Consider the following 15,950-nt stretch of genomic DNA (forward strand, 5'->3'; position numbering starts at 1 on the left):
TTTCAGAAATTGATGGTCTCCTGGGATTTTAGCCACACAACCATGTCTAGGGTTCACAAAGAACGGTCTAGAAAAGAGTTCATATTCAGTGAGGGACAAAATTTGGTACAAACAACATGACATTGTGGATCCATCCTGCCTTGTATCATATGTTGGTGCAGGTGGTGTAATGTCAGAAACGTTTTCTTGTCACACTTTGGGCCCTTTAATAGAACAATGAGTATTATTGGTGACATGTCCATCTCTTTATAGCAAGTGAATCCATTTTCTAATAGCTTCTGCTAGCAAGATAATGTTCCATGTCAAAAATCTAGATCAATGACCATGACAAAGGGATTACTGTACTCATATGACCTCCAGCCAAACACGATCAGGGCACCTTTGCAACGTGGCGCAACAGGAGACTTGCAACACGGATGTGTGTAGTCGACAAATCAGAGGCAACTTTGTGATGCTATCAAGACCAAAATCTCTGAGGAATGTTTCCAGCACCTTGTTGAATCTTTGGTTCAATTAAAGCAGTCAATAGAGTTCCAACCTGGGTACTTTTAAACAGTTTCTGTTCATGGACTCAGCCTTATTCATTTCCACTTAATCATGGCTTTTTAAAAAAATAAATAAATGTGTTTAATGTGATAATTGAAGCAAAATACATTAAAAAAAAAACACAACCACAAAGTAAGCCATACTAAAATTACTTTATTACAGCTGATTTCTGTTCAATATCCCTCTGCCCACACAATAGTAAATACAATACAAACAATATAGTAAATTTGATCCTATTTTTAATTCTGCTTATCAATATTTGTACACAATTTAAATCCACTTTTTGTACTTTACCATATCTTATGTAGTATCTTCATAATCTCTCTGACATTCAATAACAAGTTCCACCATCTATACATTTTATTATAGGTTATAAGTTGTAGTGGTAATGTGGCAAACAATACTGACATCTTCAAAGAAATGCAATATCTTTTTCAGAATTTGCCTGTCACCCCATCATCTTTTCAAGCCTTTTTACTTTGGCCACTACACCAGAACCTTGTTGTTTTGTTTCATACATTACATGTGGTCAGCCCAATGATAGGTTACAACCATGGAGATGAAACAAATGCAGTGGTATCTGGGCTTGGCAACTAAGGTATGGCACAGTGTTGGACCATAAAAAGGATCGCTATTTTCTGTCGCTGATTCTTATTCAGTATCCTACATGCTTTCAGTCAGTAGGAGAAATATCTGAACGTTAAAGTCAAACAAATAAAACAAAACAAAATCTAATCCAGGCTGGTGGAGAAGTCTTTCGACTGATAACAAAATCCAGGTTCCCTCACACAAAACTATGACACAAAAGTGAACAAAATGTGTCCGCATAAACAAAGTTGGCATCTATGTGAGGTCTGATTGACCTAACATTCAAACTCTTGGCCGTGGCCTATGAATATAGTAACAATCCAATAAAGATAAATACATTCTCATCTTCTTTACAACATGAATAACTCAAAAGAAAAAAAAAGATGACTACAACCTGTTTTGTTACAGTAGCTGGAACTAATCAGTTGGCATAACAGAAAAAAAAAAGTTTCGGGTTCAAACCATATGTAACTTGATACAATGCATACGTTCTAGGCAGAATATATACATAATGAAAGTTAAAATCCCACCTAGAAAGAAAAATATCCCAGCATTTTTGTGTGTCCTCAAATATGATAGGAATAGAGCAACAAACAACATTCAGAAAGAGCCAGCCAGAAAGGGCGGCTCTGAATCAGAGTGGAATGGAGACAAATGGTCAAATGTGTGCAGCGACAGAGAACTAACTCCGCAGTGGAAATACTCAGAGATGGTGACTAAACGAGTGGTATTTAAAGATGATAGTAAAAGGCAATTTGTCAGTGTACACAAACCAAGCGTAACATTGAGATATGTCCACACAACTTAACACCTAAACTCTGAGCGTGAAAGGTTTACACATGTCACTGTAGTCTGTCAGTTTTTAGAAATCATATTCTTAAAATGGGGGTTTACACTTAAAATTCCTCCAATTAAAAAAACAAAAACAAAAGAACCCATACACACGCATACACACACATAAATTCCAGCTTTGTGAGGAGGAGCAGTCACTTTTGCCAACTCCAGAGAATTATCTTTAAAGTGTTTTATATTCTCAGTGTCAAAATGCCAAGTCTCACTTGAATGGAGAGGCTGTTAAAAGGTAAAATGGGAACATACTTCTCCAGTGATAGTTCATTAACTACAAACTGAAGAGAGAGAGAGAATGCAGACATGAATATAATTCAGAGGAGGAAAGGAAGTGTTTTTTGCCACATGTATTTCGCACTTGGCTTGTGTTTTTTTTAAACTGTGCACTAAGTTTTACATGCTACAACGTCAAAATGCAAGCATGTGCTCGATTCAGTCACCCAAGTTTTGGGGTTCAATGACTTGGTGTAACATTATTAACTTAGCACCTTTTAAATTATTAGTGTTGCTTACTTGGGCCCAGTGTTTTCATATTTAGTTGTGCCAAGCCTGCTGTTATGGTCATGACAATTAACTCTAACTTCCTGCCTGCCATAATAAACTCTCCAGTTTACTTACTTCAGTTCATAGAAACTCTAGCCAAAACATACGCACACACACACAAAAAAGCACCATCCTCACATATTCTCTTCACTCGGAATTTAACATAAACACAACTGAGAGCAACAACAGCTTCACTGACTGGCGATCTCCTTAGTTACAATTGTATTGGGTGTAGTTGTACTCTGTACTTGGGAAATTGCTCTAAAGAAAAAAAGAAAATGGATCACAGCACATATAAGTCTGACTCCTAAACGTAACAATATGCGTACCAATGATCACTCACTAGGTGCTTTGCGAAAAGAAGTCAACTATTAAATCTCACACACATTTAGTTGTATAAAGTGCTTTGAACAAGGCAGCAGTTTTAAAAGGCACTAATAAAAATAAACCGATGTCTATTAGGATTCTTTATGAAGGCCAATAAGTCACAATTCCTTCTGAGAACATGTACAGTGACATTCTCTGTAACGCAGGGGTTTCCCCCTCAAGTACCATGTGAAGGCATGAGAACTGGTTGCAGATATGCACCAGCAATGTTCTGTTTTTTGACATACATAGGACTTAAACTGTACTGAATATGGGAAACTGAGGAAAATGTCTGAAAACTTGCTAAAATAGGCTACACAAAAGAAGCTAACTGATAAGAAATGGAAGAAGGAAATTTAAACTATAAAGATCTGAGACTAATTTCAGTTATCATAGGTTAAAAAGGCACTGTAGGATAGTTGTAGCATATGTGTGAAACAGTTAAGACTAGATTATTTGGCTCTGAATCTGTAATGTTTCATTTTGGTAGAGGAAATAAAACTAAGATAAGAGGAATCGAAGTCATCATGATGACCATTACAGCAGGCTGGCATCACAAGCATCTTCACTCAGTCTGCTGCGTTTGTAACCACCATCAAACAATTGCCCAGTGTATTACTGAATACGAATGGGGAGAGTGAAGAAGGGAGGTCCTGAATAAAATCAGTTCTGTGATTGTTTGATACATTTAAAACAGGACAAAATTAACACATGTCAAAGGCTTTTAACAGTGTTTCATGTGCAAAATGAGAGCAATGGCTGTGAGTAGCACAAACTTATGTTTTTTTTGTTTCTTTATTTTATTCTTTTAAATCCTCCTTAGGAGAGAACTGTAACTAAACACAAATGAAAGTAACATATTGACACTCAAACTGCTTATGTAACATAAATTTTAAGGATCTGTATGTGTGCCGATAAACTGCCGTGAGGGCGGGCTGTGCTTTTTCCAGCCCTTTTGACCTGAGCAACATTTATTTCATCACACATCCACATCTGTACATGGGAGAAATGGTAAATGGTGGGGTAGTGTCTGAGACAAGCAATAGAGCTCTGCCTTGATGTGTTTTTAGATTCCCCGCACTTGGATTCTTGATTCCATGGCTGATGAGGGATCTATGTGTAGGAGAGGTGGGACCCGTTAGATATTTGAGAGGTCACACTGGTGCTCCTGCTCATTCCCTGCTCACTGTGCCCTCCCGAGGGTGTCCTTCCCATCCCCTGGGGGCTGTTCTGAATACCACTAGTGCGTGCGCCCAGAACTCCAGCTGATGGGTGGCCCCATGGTGTCGAATCCCCTCCTCCCTGTATGCCCTGTCCCCAGCCATGCTGCATAGATGCCCCTCCTGGACTGGAGTGATATCGATGGTAACTGCCTTGGTGACTGAACCCTGCACCTGAACTGCTGCTGCCCCAGTGTGCACCTTGAGAGCTTCCAGATGGGTGCTGCTGCTGATGTTGACACCAACTTACTTGAGCCCCGGGAAAGTTATTTCCCATGGCCTCTGGAGAGATGTTTGATAGCACCATGTTGCTAAAGCCTAGGCGCATACTCTCAGAGTCAAAAGCCTCAACTTCTCTGGCTTGGCGTTCCAGCACGCTCTGGATTCGTGCTGAGCATTCATTCTGCAAGGACTGCATTTCTTCCTCAATCTATAGCAGAAAAGGAGGGAAAAAAATTAAATTCATATTAAACTGGTCGCAATATTGTTATGACTTACAAACATGGCAACTAAAGTAATGTTCAGGACTCTTAAAATGGCAGGACGCTCTCTACTATACCATAGTTCCCCCCCTTTTTTTTAACCTGCTTAAAGGTATATAGTAAACATGTACACAGTGGACATTATTGTTTTTCCTTTCTCTCATTTTAATCATGTTGCAGCTCGTATGGCAGGACAAATTAACTCTATCATTATAACGATGAGAAGGCCACTGACCTCATGTAAATCCCATCGCCACTTCACCCACATTGCATGTAAAACAAACTGGATTAACTGAAGGTAGGAGCATTTTGCCCCTTTACATCCAAACTCTGAGACTCAGTAGCTTAAGAAAATATAAATGTAAATCTTAACATGAACATAATTTATGGCGGAGAACCTTTGTTTCCAGCAGGGCCCTTCGGAGTGACACCCTCTGCTCCAGATCTTTCTTTTCACGCTCATGCTGGGCATCTGTCTGCATCTTGATCTTGCTCTGGTAGGCGTTGAGAAGCTCCAGCTCTTGCTGTAGCTGCATTCGTAGAGCTTGCAACTGAGCCTCCTGAGTCTCATCCAGACGAAGCTAAGACCAGCGAGAAGATCACATTCAGGGTCCAAGCAGTAAAACATATACTCAACTATTACTGATGTGGCCATATCCATTACAGGTAAGAGACTAACAGTCTTACAGTTTTACCAGACTCACCGCCTGAGTAGAAAGCATTTCATTGATAGAGTGGTCATACTGCTCGGCCAAAATGGCAAGTTTGCGGTGCTGCTCTTGCTTCAGCCGTTTAAGGACAGCTTTGTGCTCTGACTTTGGTGTCGTCTCCAGCAGATGGTTCCTCAGTGCTTTATACTGCCTAGTCTGGATCTTGCAAGTGTCCTGGAACTGCTTCTTGATCTGTAGCTCTTTGGACTAGATCGGTGAGAAAGGAGTAAATACTATATGCACTATACTTCCCAACTATTATCTACAGATAATAGCTAGCATGCTTAGAAGTGAGGAAGTACAACCAGAAAACAAAGCACTACATTAAAGTAATTCTGGATTACGGTCTATTCAGTTTGTTGTTGTTTTTTTTAATTAAAACAGTAAAATATCAAGGAGGTATAAAGCTGGGCACTCCTGATTCTGAGGCTGACATTTTATTCCTAAATCTGTGCATCTTTTTTTCCAGCTAGTCCTGACCGAAGCATGATGAAGTAGAATTCAAATAGTGCCTAGACAAGCACTTTTACTAAAATCAGTGTCTGAATATTTAATATACACCCATGTTCAGAAACTTCTCCTGACCTTGAGACTTTTGGGTTGCTGGCGAACCTCCATAGCATGTTTGCGTCTAAGTTCTCTCTCCCTTCGCTTGTTGTACTCCTGCTGATTGGTAAGCTCCGTCTGGTGCTGTAGTCGGGTCAGCTCAGCCCTCGTCTTTTGGATGTTGTTTAGCTGGCGGAACTCCAACTCTTGCATGGACTCGTGGTGCCGGAGAAGCATAGCATGTTCCAAGTCCTTCTGGGTTTGACGCTTACTTAGCTCCTAATGATGTCCAAATGGAGATAAACAACATTGACAAGATAAGATTACTTCCAGAACAACAGACCATTTTTAGTTTGTGGATTACTTAATACTTGTAACATACTGTTCAACAGCATAGTGATAGAGAAAGGTACAGACCTCTCGCAATAGATCCTTTTCGATTCTGTGGCGAGTAGTCAAAATCCTCCTTTTGAACCTGCGGCACTCTAGCTCCAGATACTGCCTCTGTCTGCGCTGTAAATTGGCCTCTTCTTCTGCTTGATAGTTTTGGAAGTTCTCCTTCTGTTTTGACAACCACTCCTGCTTTTCTTTCTTGGGAGTTGACTGGTTTTCATTCAATTCCTAAAGTAATAACAGACTGAAGGTCACTACCAACACTTAATTTATACTGATTAATGTTTACTAACTAGTTTAAAAAGAAAAAAGAAATCTGTATGTATTTCTGTGTCTGTAACATCAATCTGCCTGCCTCTTTAAGTTGCTCCTTGCGAAGTTTGTATTCCCGTTTCTGGTTTTCAAGAAAGCTGTTGAGCTCTTTTTTCTGTTGACTCTGGATGTGTTGTTGGAACTTCTTTTCATCATTGCTAAAGGTTTTTGCCTGATAAAGAAACAAATATAATCAGTTATTTCTATGCACAATAACAGTGAGCGAATGATAACACTTAATGAACACTTAGAAGCTGAAAGCATACATCTTTCTCCATTGACGCCTGGTGTTTCTTGATCAGTTTCTCCATCTCTTGGGCGAAGCTATTCCTCTGATTCTCCAGCTCCTTGTCCAGACGGAGTCTGTTCTCGTCCATTTCAGTCTTCAGCTTGTTTTCCAGAGCCATCAGCTGTTTTTGATGCTGTCGCCTCATGCGCTTGTAGCCTAATATCTGCTCTCTTAACTCAGAATCTTGCTCATGCTCCTTAATCTGGCGAGTGAGCTAGCAAACACAAAACAAAAATACTTATCTTTAGACATGAAGTTTATAAGGCACACAAGTATTGTGAATAGATTTAATTGCAAGCTTGTTCAAAACACTTCTGATGATTACATGAAAAAAAAATATTGCTTGCCTTAAGGTAAACGCTTCTAATAATCACGAGGACACTGGGTGAAAATATTTTTGCCTTTTTACAATCACAGAAACACCCAGCAGGTATATGCATGGTTATCTGAGATATTAAACAGTTCGTTAACAATGATGTACAAATGAAATGACAGCATCATTACCACTGAAGCTGTGCGTATTGTGGCAAAGTGTTCACGGTTTCTTCTTGGCCGTGGCGTGTGTGGAGGAGGGGACTGCTGCTCAGTTGGCTGGTTGTGAGTCTGTAAATCTTGGTTACACATCTCTTCTCCCTAAAAGATGCACAACAATACAGACATTGCAGGCTATTTAGAACCAATCTAAACAATACTCCAGTGAGAATAATACTAATAACACTTTACTCAATGAAAAGTGAAAGACAAATGAAAGAAAGATGTCTTACTTGTTTGACATGTATGACAGAGCTGTTGGACATTACTGTGTGGTCCCCTTCGATGTCTGCCTCACTTTTGTCATCGCCTGCATCTGTTAAGCTATTAACAGAGCTGCTCTGCGAACTGGCACTGATTGACATACTGGGGATGGATTGGTTGCTCCCTACACTGTTCACTGTACCGGTCCTACTCACACTTGGTTCTGGCTCCTAAAAGTAAAATAAAGTAGAAAGTAAGAAGATTACAACACATCTTGTGTCAGAGGACACAATACTATGAAAGGCAGAGAGGCAAGCAAGGAGGGGTTAACACAATTTCAAACAGACCTCCTCTTCATCTTGTGTTGTTGGGCCATTGTGGACTTCCTGAAACAAGATCTTCTTCATCTTGCGATACTGCAGATTGTCTAGCTCCCGTACTGCATCCTTTGTCCGGTTTATCAAGTCTATTAAAACCGATTCAGGTCGCTCACGCTGGACAAATGCATGCTGGACGAGCAACAGAAAAGCCATTTTGCGTTAAATTCATGAATTTGTCTATAAGGATTCATCACAATAACAAATCGGTCACAATCATTTTTGGCTGATTACCTTTAGGAGCTCCTCAGAGTTTGGCCTATCCTGGGGTAATTTCTGAAGGCAAGAATCTACAAAGTTTCGGAAATAATCCGTCCTACAGTTGGGAGATCATATATGAACAAAGTTTAGAATGTAGAAGAACAACATCAATAATAAATAGACATTATTCAATTTGAAAAACAAAATATGGATCCAATTCTAAACTCACCATTCACTCGACTGCAGTGTGGGGCTGTCATTCTGTGCTATATGGTATAAGGCACTCATTGCATTCATGTTAAAGAGTGGCGGCTTCCTCTCAGCTATGAACCAAGAAACAGGTTACAATAAGAAATGCATACAAGGAAAGTGAGGGTGAAAAAAGAAAAAGCCACATCAGTAATTGAATGAACCTAATGGCGTGAGAAACGCTGCTGCTGACTGTGAGCAGTTAACTGAAGTATAAAAGCAGATGTGTGAATTCTAACAATGCAACAGCAAAGGAGCTAGGACATACCTAATTCAATGCAGGTTATACCCATAGACCAAATATCCACCTTTCCATCATATTCACCTTCATCCATGGCTAAAATTACTTCTGGGGCCATCCTGAAAAAACAAAAAACAAAGAAGGCATCACATTCACTAACTTGCTAACTTGTAAATGATGGTTTAATATACTATATTAAAAATATGCAGGTGGTTTGATAAACACAAACAACAACAACAAACCCCCCCCCCCACTTGGCTACAGTTCATATTCCAGTGGAAGGCAGGGATGTGAAGCTGCAAATGGGCACCTGACAGCCGTCGCTACGTGACAGATCTGAATCTCAACAAGTAAAAATTGAGTTGGCCTCAACTCTGTTCAGGCAATGCACTTTATCCATGACGCTGTGAAAATATTGCTGGCCATGATTGGTCACTGGTAACTTGGCTGCTCGCAGTGTGAAAGTAGCAATAACATTAGTCTGGAAGCATTTCTTTCCATATTTAGTGAAAAGAATGGGGATTTAGAAGGTTTTTTTCACATATAGATGTTAATTATGTTTAATATGTGACAATGTTCTTGTAAACAGATCTGTTAAGAAGGAGACAGGGTATATACAGACATATATAGATAAATTATTATAGTAAGATGTTTTGAATTTTACCAATATGGAGTCCCAACGAAGGAGTTCGCAGGACAGGCGATGGAAGCAGAGCCAAAATCTGCTAGTTTTACCTGCCCTGGCTCTGTCAGCAAGATGTTTCCTGCCTTGATATCTCTGTCAAACACATGAGAGGAAATGGTTATAGCAAGACGTAGAAGACACAGTGCATGAGGGCTAAAGCAATCTGTGCACAGCATGCTCCTAAAAAAAAAAACTTGAAACACTCACCGGTGAATCATGGTTTGGGAGTGAAGATAAGCCAAACCTTGAAGAGCACCATGTGTAATTGCAGCTATTTCAACTTCCTGCAGAGGTTTCTTGTGAACTGAAGAAGATGTATAATAAGTGATGTAAATCATGAAAAAAGGTGATGGGGATAAAATGGCAAATACAGGAATGTAATTTCTTCCAAAGTTTTCAACTCACCTTCTAACAAATCGGAAGCAGAGCCAAGGCAATACTCCATTACCAGCTGTAAGGAAATCAGAAGTGCTTTGTGTGAATTTATATTTGGCCCTTAAATAATTAATAAATATTAGTCTTACATCAAGATCATCATCATTAACACAATGTTGTAGAACCTCACCCATGCAGTGTGCTCTCGTAGGTAGCATCCTTTGTACTCTATGGTGTTTGGGTGTTGTATTCGTTGCAGGAATTTCACTTCTTTGATTATGTCTTGCCATTTCTGGGACAACAGTAAAACAACAAAAGGACTGTTACAGCAAGAACAAGTAACAATCATGAATAAACAGTTTATTAACCTAATATAGAACATTTAGGGTCATCATACCTCACTGGATTGCTTCCCACTATATGACATCTTCTTGATGGCCACCACATCATTTGTCTGCACGTCCCGTGCCTGAATAATAAACACAGTACATAAAACTGATTGTCAAGATTTTTGTGATTTAAGCTACGACGAGATAAATAAGGCAATATAATAAAGGTCCTACTTCAATATAGCTTAATTAACTTTGCATTATGAAACTGTAAAGATTAAATTATATCTATGTGCTTTGAAAAATCAACATTAAAAAGCCCCATTGTGATATTATGATACCTGAGCCAATCTGTATTAAGCCACATGCACAACAACTACAAGCAGACATGTTGGAGCAACATGGGAACAACATTATGGTAATCAGTTCTCTCTAAGCTGACTAACATGAGCAACGTTTAGGCGTAATAGCTGTATTAAAACCTTCTAAATCCATTACACGCATCTAATTGATTTGTGGGTATGTCTGTATGCATGTGTTGTTAAATACTCACAAAATAAACAGCACCAAAGCTGCCATGTCCAATTTCATGAAGATCCGTAAAGAGCTTTTCTGGGTCCTCCTTGAAGAAGAGTTCAGCAATTTCGGGGTCCTTGAGGTTCCCCGCCCGACTGTTATTGGGCATAATTAGGGGTTGGGGGCAATGCCGCTGCCGCCAGGAACTATCTGGGTCTGCGACAGCGACGTGAAAGCCCCCACTGATGACTCATCTGCAGGACAGTGGTTTCATGTGTTCAGAACTGAAAGTACAAGAAAAAAAACAAGAGTAAACACACTAGCAGAGATGTATACATGCATTGCTATTATAAATTAGAAAGCTACAGCAACACTGTATGGACTGTGAAGCACAGCACACTACAAGAAAAGGAAATGTGGATGTTGTGAAGTAAGATTCACATAAACGCTGAATTACTAATAATACTTCTTAACACTGATTATATCATATTAGAAGGCTATATAAGTGAGACAGCTCTTAGTTGTTCGGATGAGCAACAGACATGCCTAATAATGTGGGCATGAGAAGGCTAAACAAAGCATGAACTTAACCATGATGTCAGAAATCCTGAGGTAGCAAGAGATAAGTCTCCTGTTTCCATAGTAACCACAGCAATGAAATCAGTGGGCCATGTCCCAACAAAACTGGCCTCACACCTTCAGTGACTGGTGTGTACACAAAAAGATGTGAGGAGGATACAAAGATGTGCCTGAGAGCTGCCCATCTCTAGCCTGAACGTGGAAGAGAAATTGAGCACCTTCACAGTGTTAATGACTGAAGGAAAACTCAGCATTCCAGTGACGGGATGGCTGGTTAAACCTGCAGGTACATGGAAAACATTCTCAAACGCAGCAAACAGCGTACATGCATCTTCCTAAAAGTGATCAAAGGGTTTGTTCAGCAAAAAAAGTTTATTCAAAGGTTATATTTATTAGTTTATTAAAAGTATTGTTTGAAACCACTTATTCAGTAACGGCTTAGTTTTCCTTTGCCCTGACTTTGGAATATCCACAACAGAAACACTCATTACAATTAAAATAAATTACTTGTTTGTGATTCACACCATGTGGGAAAATGACATCTGAAAAGCAGCGTGCCGTTTCATAAGTGGTGTCTTACTGGAAGCAGTCAAGTGCGCCGCCTTCTCGTGAATGTAAACAAATTAAACAAATAAATAAATAGATCAAAATAACCAAAGAATAATCACTGTAGGGTGTGTGGATTAACATAATATATCAAAAGCTCAATATAATTTCACTGGGGTTAACATGTTTAGCTCTTTATGATGTCAGCAAAGCCAATACCAAAATTATGAAAAAAACCCCAACAACAGTCATTTTGTTAGTCCGTTTTTTTCAGTACATCACAATAACTGCTTCATCGTGTAGTAACACATTCACCTTATATGCAAAAGATACCCGGTTTGACCGAGTGGAGACACTAAACTTAGTTTAAGGAGTCACAAGCTAGTATAAGCCTAGTGCCAAGCAAAGATAAATGGAGAGGTTGTGTCAGGAAGGGAATGTAGTGTAAAATCTGTGCCAAAACAAACATACCGATCCATCTGCTGTGGCGACCCTTAGGAAATAATGGAGCAGCCAAAAGTCACTGGCAGAGTATGTATCGACTCTTCTGGAAGTGATGGGGGCAAAAACGCCTACAAGTGTTCCAGTCTATCTTTACATGATGAAGGAGGAGGAGGAGGATGCCCATGAGCCCAGGAAAAACTACACATGGAAGATGGCTACGACTATAGCGGCCACTATAGCGCAGGCTCTACTCATTGATATAAAAGGCAGTATGAGTAGCGTGTGGAACTACTTTGTGTTATTATCCTGAAATACACTAACCTTTTCTTTTTGGAGACACCTGGCACTGCCATTGTGAAATCACTCATGCACCTAAATGTTTGCAGTGGCTAACTATCAATAAAATGTTAACATTTTAAATAATGTTTTAAACCACCATGACAGTGATTTAAAATGACTTTGTGCGATTAAAGGTATTTTATGTCCAAGTACATCAAATTGGGTATTGAGACTGCAGTAGAATGCAATTCTACTGATATTGATATCAACTACTAAATTTCAGGTTATCATGATGTCTCTGCCTTTTAAAAATACAGAAATTAATAAAAGATTATTGCTAAGCCTGCAACACCACGCTCAATACTTTACTTTCCATTATCACTTTGAAACAGCTTCACTACTGTAATACTAATGTAGACTGTAAAAGATCACCGAGAAAAGTTTACTGAGTCCATTCGGCTCAGATGATCAGCTGCAAACAGATGCAGGGCTGACGCTAGAGTCACAAGACTTCTTTCCCAGCCTGGGAGAAACAGCCCCCAGTTCCAAGCAGACATCTTTTGTCTCACAACAACACTGAACAACTCACTATACTACACAGTTGTAGCCACAGCTCTGAAATAAAGCCCCATTACCATGTGGGACTGTGGCTCTTTATTGCCATTGTTCTTCACTACATTGTTTCTCATGAATGAGCTTTGTTGTCATATCTCATGATAGCATTTTCAACTTGTGAACATGTGAGCACAAAAGTGAATGATGATAACTGATACTTTCATTAAAAAAGAGGAAGGAAACAACAAACACAAACAACAAGATCAACAACAATATAAATACCCTGGTGTTCCAACTTGCACAAATGCATGCACAAGAATGCAGCAGGACAGGACAACAGAGCTGGAGGGCTGGAATTCTCAATGTATGCCCTCACTGCGTTGCATTTCTCAGCATTTCCTGTTCGTGCAGCTATAGGGAGGTAGGAATGGGCCTTGCTGAGCATTTTCACTAGTGATTATCTGTCTATCTTGGTATTGCAGCAATGGCACGCCTTCTTAAGTGCGCCGCAATTGAAGAAAGTAAAACATTTTTCTTTCCATGTCCTAGAAGCACTTAAAAAAAATACAGGTAGTTTTCATTACTTTGAAGAATCCATTAAACAAATGTAAAAGTAATGGAGGTCATTTAAGACACCTCCGTTTGGCACGCCAATCTATGGCACAGGGTTTACGTCTGTTTCACCCAAAAACAAACAGAAACGGCACTGTAACATTGTAGCCAGTGTATCTTTATGTCTTCAAGTATATTAAGTTAGTTGGTAACTAGGCACCAGTTACCCAAGAGGAATGAGGGCGATAGATCTGAAAACCTTTAAAATATCCAACGTTTGCCCAAACTAAGATTGGTGAGGCAAACAGCAGCGCAGCATTACCTGCTGCGTTTTTACCTGTCTCCTCCTCCTAGAGTTTCAAAACAACTGGAATTTCACAGATTATTTGGTTGGGATTCATTAAAAGTTAACACTTTCCCACAGTGGTTTTAAGCGTCATGTTAAAGAAATCACATCAAAAAGACGGAAATATAAAAAGACAGCAGCTTGGGAGTGTGATGTCAGCTACACACACCAAACTTAACGTTAGCCAAGTTACGTGTCATATGGCGAAACAGCCCAAGCATAATTGGCGTCGTGTTTACGACGTGAACAGCTGAACATAAACATGGATAATGTGGAATTAAGCGACCTGTAAGAAGTCGCTTATCAGAAAAAGCTAAATTAGCAGGCTAACGTTTGTTATGTTTGCTAAGTTAGCTTAGCCAGTTAGCTGAAACTCACCCTCTTTTGACAGGCCAGGCTTCAGCGCTGTGGAGAATGTCGCTAATTCAAAACAGTTTGGGATTTGAAAAGTATCCCCTCCGTTTCATCGCCAGTGAGGCAACTTCGTGCGCCAAATCCTTGTGGTTCTTCACGCTGTCAGTCGATTATAACGCGCACATTTGTGAATTGTTACAGGTTAAAATCCCCACCCTTCAAGTAACTGGGGTGCCAGAGCAGTCAGATCCCACTCTCAGACAGGTCCAAAGATGGCTGCCGAGCGATCCGCTGCCGCCTCCCTTCGTGGAAATGCGTCGGGGGAAATGTGAGGGAAGTTCAAACACCTCCAGAACCGCATTAAACAAGCCGCAATAATGTCCGCCTTATCGTTGGGGGGAAAAAAAACCTCGGGATTTAACCTCTCACGCTGGCAGACTAACCGTAGCCGTTAAGACGTGTGTATGTGCCAGGCTGTCCGTGCTCCTCAGTGCAAACAGCAGTTCCGCCCTGCCTGTTGAATTTGCTGTAAACTCTCCCTGACCCATGTACATCCAGAGGCGGAGACACTGGAACATCATTAACGAACACTGGACCTGCGATCACGTTCATATTTTTATCGAAGTTACTTTTAATAATTTCATTTTTGGCATTTCTGGCGTAAGATGTGAGTAGGGGGAGGCTTTATAAATTGAATATGTATTTTAAATGAAAGGACTTGGTTATCGATGATGGCGAAATACAAGAACATTATAGAACTGAGACAGACTGTTAGAGAGCCCAAAGGTGGACAGTAGCTGTATTTCACAGTAGTACTGTATATTCATGAGGCAGTGGAACATCTTTGACTTATTACACATTTGCCTAACAAGGGAAAGCTGTTCGATTCCGTGAGGAGACACAACTCTCTTGGGAGTTGCGTCAGGAAGGGCATCCGGCGTTAAACTCCGGCAACTCAAATATGCAATGCTACCCGCTGTGGCGACCCCTTGTGAGTAAGGGAAGCATTGTATGCAGTTTATTGTATATTAAATTTATCTATTTGTTCATCTATTCAGAAGTGGAATATTTCTTTCCTAATAGGGGCACCATTGTTAACTTTCCGTAAGCAACAACTCATTGCTCCACATCACTTTTTTGTTGCTTTTGTTTTGTTTTCTTAAATAATAAGAACATGAAAACTAACAAAAAAAATACAATAAATGAATGGATACACAAAGCTACCCAGGGGGAATGTTAACACAGACATGTAAGATAGGTTGTAGCAGTTTATCTATCACAAACGCAAGTTAACAGAAAACAAGTGATCTCAAGGTAATTTCGGTAGATTGTACAATGCAACAGAGGGTCTGTATCTAACAGCAATCACAGGCAATGTGGCCATGAGCAGCCACATGACTACAGTGGGGAGGAAAAACTCCCTTTTAACAGGAAGAGACATTTGGCAGAACCAAGCTCAAGAAGGAGCAGCCACATGCTACAAGGAGTTAATGACATGCATTTGACATGTAAATGTATTGGGTGTGACAAGAAGGAAATGGAGAAGGAATGCTCATTGTATCATAGGAAATCCCCCGCAAGCTATAGCACAATAGCTAAGGGACATGATCCAGCCCAGCTTTCTTAAAAAGGAAAGATTCATATGCTCATTTCTAATCCTTGCCACTCCATCCTGCTCACTCTCGTTAAAAATCTTAATAACTTCAGCTCTGCCACTTCCAGCTTGGCCTTCTGTCTTTTTGT

The 15,950-nt window shown here is 40.0% G+C and overlaps 1 protein-coding gene across 1 annotated transcript; it reads right to left on the reverse strand.

Annotated features, from left to right (window-relative positions):
* Positions 1 to 679: 679 nt before the first annotated feature.
* taok1a (TAO kinase 1a) lies at positions 680 to 14,728 on the reverse strand. The gene is made up of 20 exons (XM_085131659.1): positions 14,232 to 14,728; positions 10,590 to 10,836; positions 10,105 to 10,176; positions 9,898 to 9,999; positions 9,738 to 9,783; positions 9,540 to 9,636; positions 9,312 to 9,425; positions 8,675 to 8,766; positions 8,387 to 8,480; positions 8,191 to 8,272; positions 7,927 to 8,088; positions 7,609 to 7,809; positions 7,349 to 7,477; positions 6,822 to 7,058; positions 6,599 to 6,727; positions 6,268 to 6,471; positions 5,890 to 6,129; positions 5,299 to 5,511; positions 4,993 to 5,175; positions 680 to 4,542 (listed from the first exon to the last, which is right to left on the reverse strand). Exons 2-20 carry the CDS (start codon positions 10,719 to 10,721, stop codon positions 4,006 to 4,008), a joined length of 3,066 nt encoding a protein of 1,021 aa, XP_084987785.1. The 5' UTR covers positions 10,722 to 10,836; positions 14,232 to 14,728; the 3' UTR covers positions 680 to 4,005.
* Between the last annotated feature and the right edge of the window lie 1,222 nt (positions 14,729 to 15,950).

This window comes from Neolamprologus multifasciatus, chromosome 14 (genome assembly GCF_963576455.1).
Source record: "Neolamprologus multifasciatus chromosome 14, fNeoMul1.2, whole genome shotgun sequence".
NCBI classification, from domain to species: domain Eukaryota; kingdom Metazoa; phylum Chordata; class Actinopteri; order Cichliformes; family Cichlidae; genus Neolamprologus; species Neolamprologus multifasciatus.

Bases quoted from the DNA above. Each gene is read 5' to 3' on its own strand.
- taok1a (XM_085131659.1), bottom strand. From the start codon at position 10,721: ATGCCCAATAACAGTCGGGCGGGGAACCTCAAGGACCCCGAAATTGCT. The intron at 9,637-9,737 runs GTGAGTTGAAAA...CATCTTCTTCAG, and splicing joins TGCTTCCGATTTGTTAGAAG to TTCACAAGAAACCTCTGCAG. The intron at 8,273-8,386 runs GTGAGTTTAGAA...TCCCAACTGTAG, and splicing joins ACACTGCAGTCGAGTGAATG to GACGGATTATTTCCGAAACT.